The sequence below is a fragment of the Mastomys coucha genome, unplaced genomic scaffold (assembly GCF_008632895.1).
Source record: "Mastomys coucha isolate ucsf_1 unplaced genomic scaffold, UCSF_Mcou_1 pScaffold9, whole genome shotgun sequence".
Taxonomy (NCBI): domain Eukaryota; kingdom Metazoa; phylum Chordata; class Mammalia; order Rodentia; family Muridae; genus Mastomys; species Mastomys coucha.
Window position 1 is genome coordinate 59,962,744 of NW_022196915.1, and position 2,841 is coordinate 59,965,584.

General features: G+C 40.0%; 1 protein-coding gene across 1 annotated transcript in view; it reads left to right on the forward strand.

Moving 5' to 3' along the window:
* Positions 1-2,841, forward strand: part of Med4 (mediator complex subunit 4) — a 12,992-nt gene that overhangs the window by 6,303 nt on the left and 3,848 nt on the right. The window contains exons 3-4 of the mRNA XM_031361880.1: positions 896-1,066; positions 2,695-2,752. Coding sequence (XP_031217740.1) covers positions 896-1,066; positions 2,695-2,752 — 229 coding nt within the window. The remainder of the gene's footprint in view (positions 1-895; positions 1,067-2,694; positions 2,753-2,841) is intronic.

A 2,841-nucleotide genomic window follows, 5' to 3' on the forward strand; every position in this document is an offset into this window, starting at 1 on the left:
ACTCTACACACATGCGCAAACAGTTGTTTAGGCGCCATCTTGCCATGGCGAATACCTCTCAAGATTCATGGCTCCCCACAACCAGCTCCTTTTCTTTTCTTTTTAAGATGGGTTTTTATGTAGCACAGGCTTGTCTGAGCTTACTGCTTCTCCTGCCTTTACTTCAGTGCTGGCATTCCAGGTGGTCGCCACGCCTGGCCTGCGGAGCTCTTTTGTGTTACAACATGCATTAGATCATGAGTCTTCAGAACAGTCTGGCATATGACAACACTATTTAATAAATGTTGTTATTAGTGAATCTTTCTTTCTACAGGAGAAAATAGGCTCATGGAGGGTAGTGGTTTCTCCTGTATTGTACTGCTAGCAAATGAAGGGCCGCAGGCTTCTGTTGCATGTTGACCTTTGTGGCCTTTTGCCATATCTATATGCCATCTATTCACTTTACTTTTTTTTTAACCACCTCATTTTTCAGGCTCTTCACATTCTAAGCAATACTGGGTGTGATATACCTTCTAAATATTAGTGCAATTGCATTTCAAAGTTTTTAAAGTTCTTAATGCCAATGAAAGTTGCCTCAAAGCATTAGATTTTAGAAGAGTTCTATTATTATTATTATTCCATTGTATGTTTAAAGACAAATTTAAAACTTGTACCCTTGGAAGATGAATAAACTTGAAATTTGGCATGGCACTGCTGCTAAAAGATTGGTTCTTCATGGATGAGGAGCAGAGTGAATGGCAGTTCTGTTTCCCAAAATAACCACAAATAGCGTGCGGATTAAGAATATTTCAAGGTGTCAATGTGTAAACCTAGCCAATCCAAGTCTAGAGTCTCTGTCTCCTGGTGGTAGCCCTGATGATCGTGTTGTCTGACGGAATCAACTGTTATTCTACAGGTCTTGGAGTTGCTAATTCACCGAGATGGGGACTTTCAAGAACTGATGAAGTTAGCACTCAATCAGGGAAAAGTCCACCATGAAATGCAGGCTTTAGAGAAGGAAGTAGAAAAGAGAGACAGTGATATTCAGCAGCTGCAGAAACAGCTGAAAGAGGCAGAGCAGATCCTGGTGAGTTGACGGTTGGTCCTGAAGAGGGGGCTGCCTCATTCTCTTCTGAAAGGTCTGCTATCATAGTTGGACGGGTGAGGGGAGCTGCCACTTCTAAGATTGTTTTTTATTACTTTATGTGTATCAGTGTTTTGCCTGAATGTTCTCATGTATATCACATGTATGCCTGGTGCCTATAGAAGCCAGAAGAGGGCATCAGATCCCCTGGAACTGGAGTTACAGGCAGTTTTGTGAGCCACGGTGTGGTTGCTGGGAATCAGACCTGGGTCCTCTAGAAGATCGGCCAATGCTCTTAACCACTGAACTACCTTTCTAGCCCCTCACCCCTTTCAGTTGGCAAGATAGGGCTTTACTCTCTGCTACCTGTGACCTCAAACTTGGTGGCTCCTGCCTCATCCTAGCCATGCTTCAATGACCACCCTTCCATTTATCTTCAGATAGCCTATATTACTTTTGTGCTATATATTTTATTTAAGTGTTTTAAATTATAGAAATAGGAGGGGGAGTTGCATTTTGGCCTAATTAAGGTTTGATACTAGTAATCAAAATGTCTAGTTTATGAAATATTTTGGGTCAATAATCATGTACTAGTTTCACAGAGTATTTAAAATTTCATTAATCTGTGTGCTTTTCCATCTTAAGTTGGTGAGTTATTAATTGAGCTCTATATTAGGTATTCCTTTGTTCTCTACTATTTAAAACATTTATTTCCATTTATAAGACAAGCTATTTTATGTGCATGTGTTTTGCCCATAAGAAGGAACCATCACAGGTGAATACTTGGAGGTTTTTATTTTGATTTTTTAAGTAAATACTTTTTAAAATTATTTTTTAAATTTTTATTTATTTAATGTATATGAGTACACACTGTAGCTGTATAGATAGTTGTGAGCCTTCATCTGGTTGTTGGGAATTGACTTTTAGGACCTGTGCTCGTTCTGGTTAACCATGCTCACTCCGGTAGCCCCTGCTTGCTCAGTCCCTCTGGCCCAAAGACTTATTTATTATTATAAATAAGTACACTGTAGCTGTCTTCAGATGCACCAGAAGATGGCTCTCATTACAGGTGGTATGAGCCACCCGTGTGTTTGCTGGGATTTGAACTCAGGACCTTCAGAAGAGCAGTCTGTGCTCTTACCCGCTGAGCCATCTCACCAGCCCTAATTTTTTTTTTCTAGTGAAAGAAATATTTACTTACCAGAAAAAATAGAAAAGTAGAAAAAGGAAAATGTACCTTTGTCTTGTAGTAGCACAATCCACATTTGGTCTTGTTGTTGTTGTTGTCTGTCTAGGCAGGACTGGTGTATTCTAGTTCCAAGTACACTTTCTGCTTGGAGCCCTCATCTTCCTCTCACCCTAGTCCCCAGTATTCCTTCCCTGCATGTTCATGGGTTTCTAACAGCTATTTATTAGTGGGAGACTGAGTTGTGAATACATTTCTTTCATTAAATATAATTGATATTTAATGTGACATAAATGATATTAAGTGGTGCTTCAGATGATCACTGATAAATTTCAGGGATTTCCAAGTCTTATATATTGTTTCTGTAGATGAGTAACCTTGTGTATCTAAAAACTGTGCTTGATATCGTTAAGAATAATTTGTATTTTAAATTTGTTCAAATTAGGCAACAGCTGTTTACCAGGCAAAGGAGAAACTCAAGTCAATCGAGAAAGCAAGAAAAGGTTGGTACCGTGGGGGCTGCCTGCCTGAGACACAGGTCCACGTCTTAGGATGGTACCGTGGGGGCTGCCTGCCTGAGACACAGGTCCAC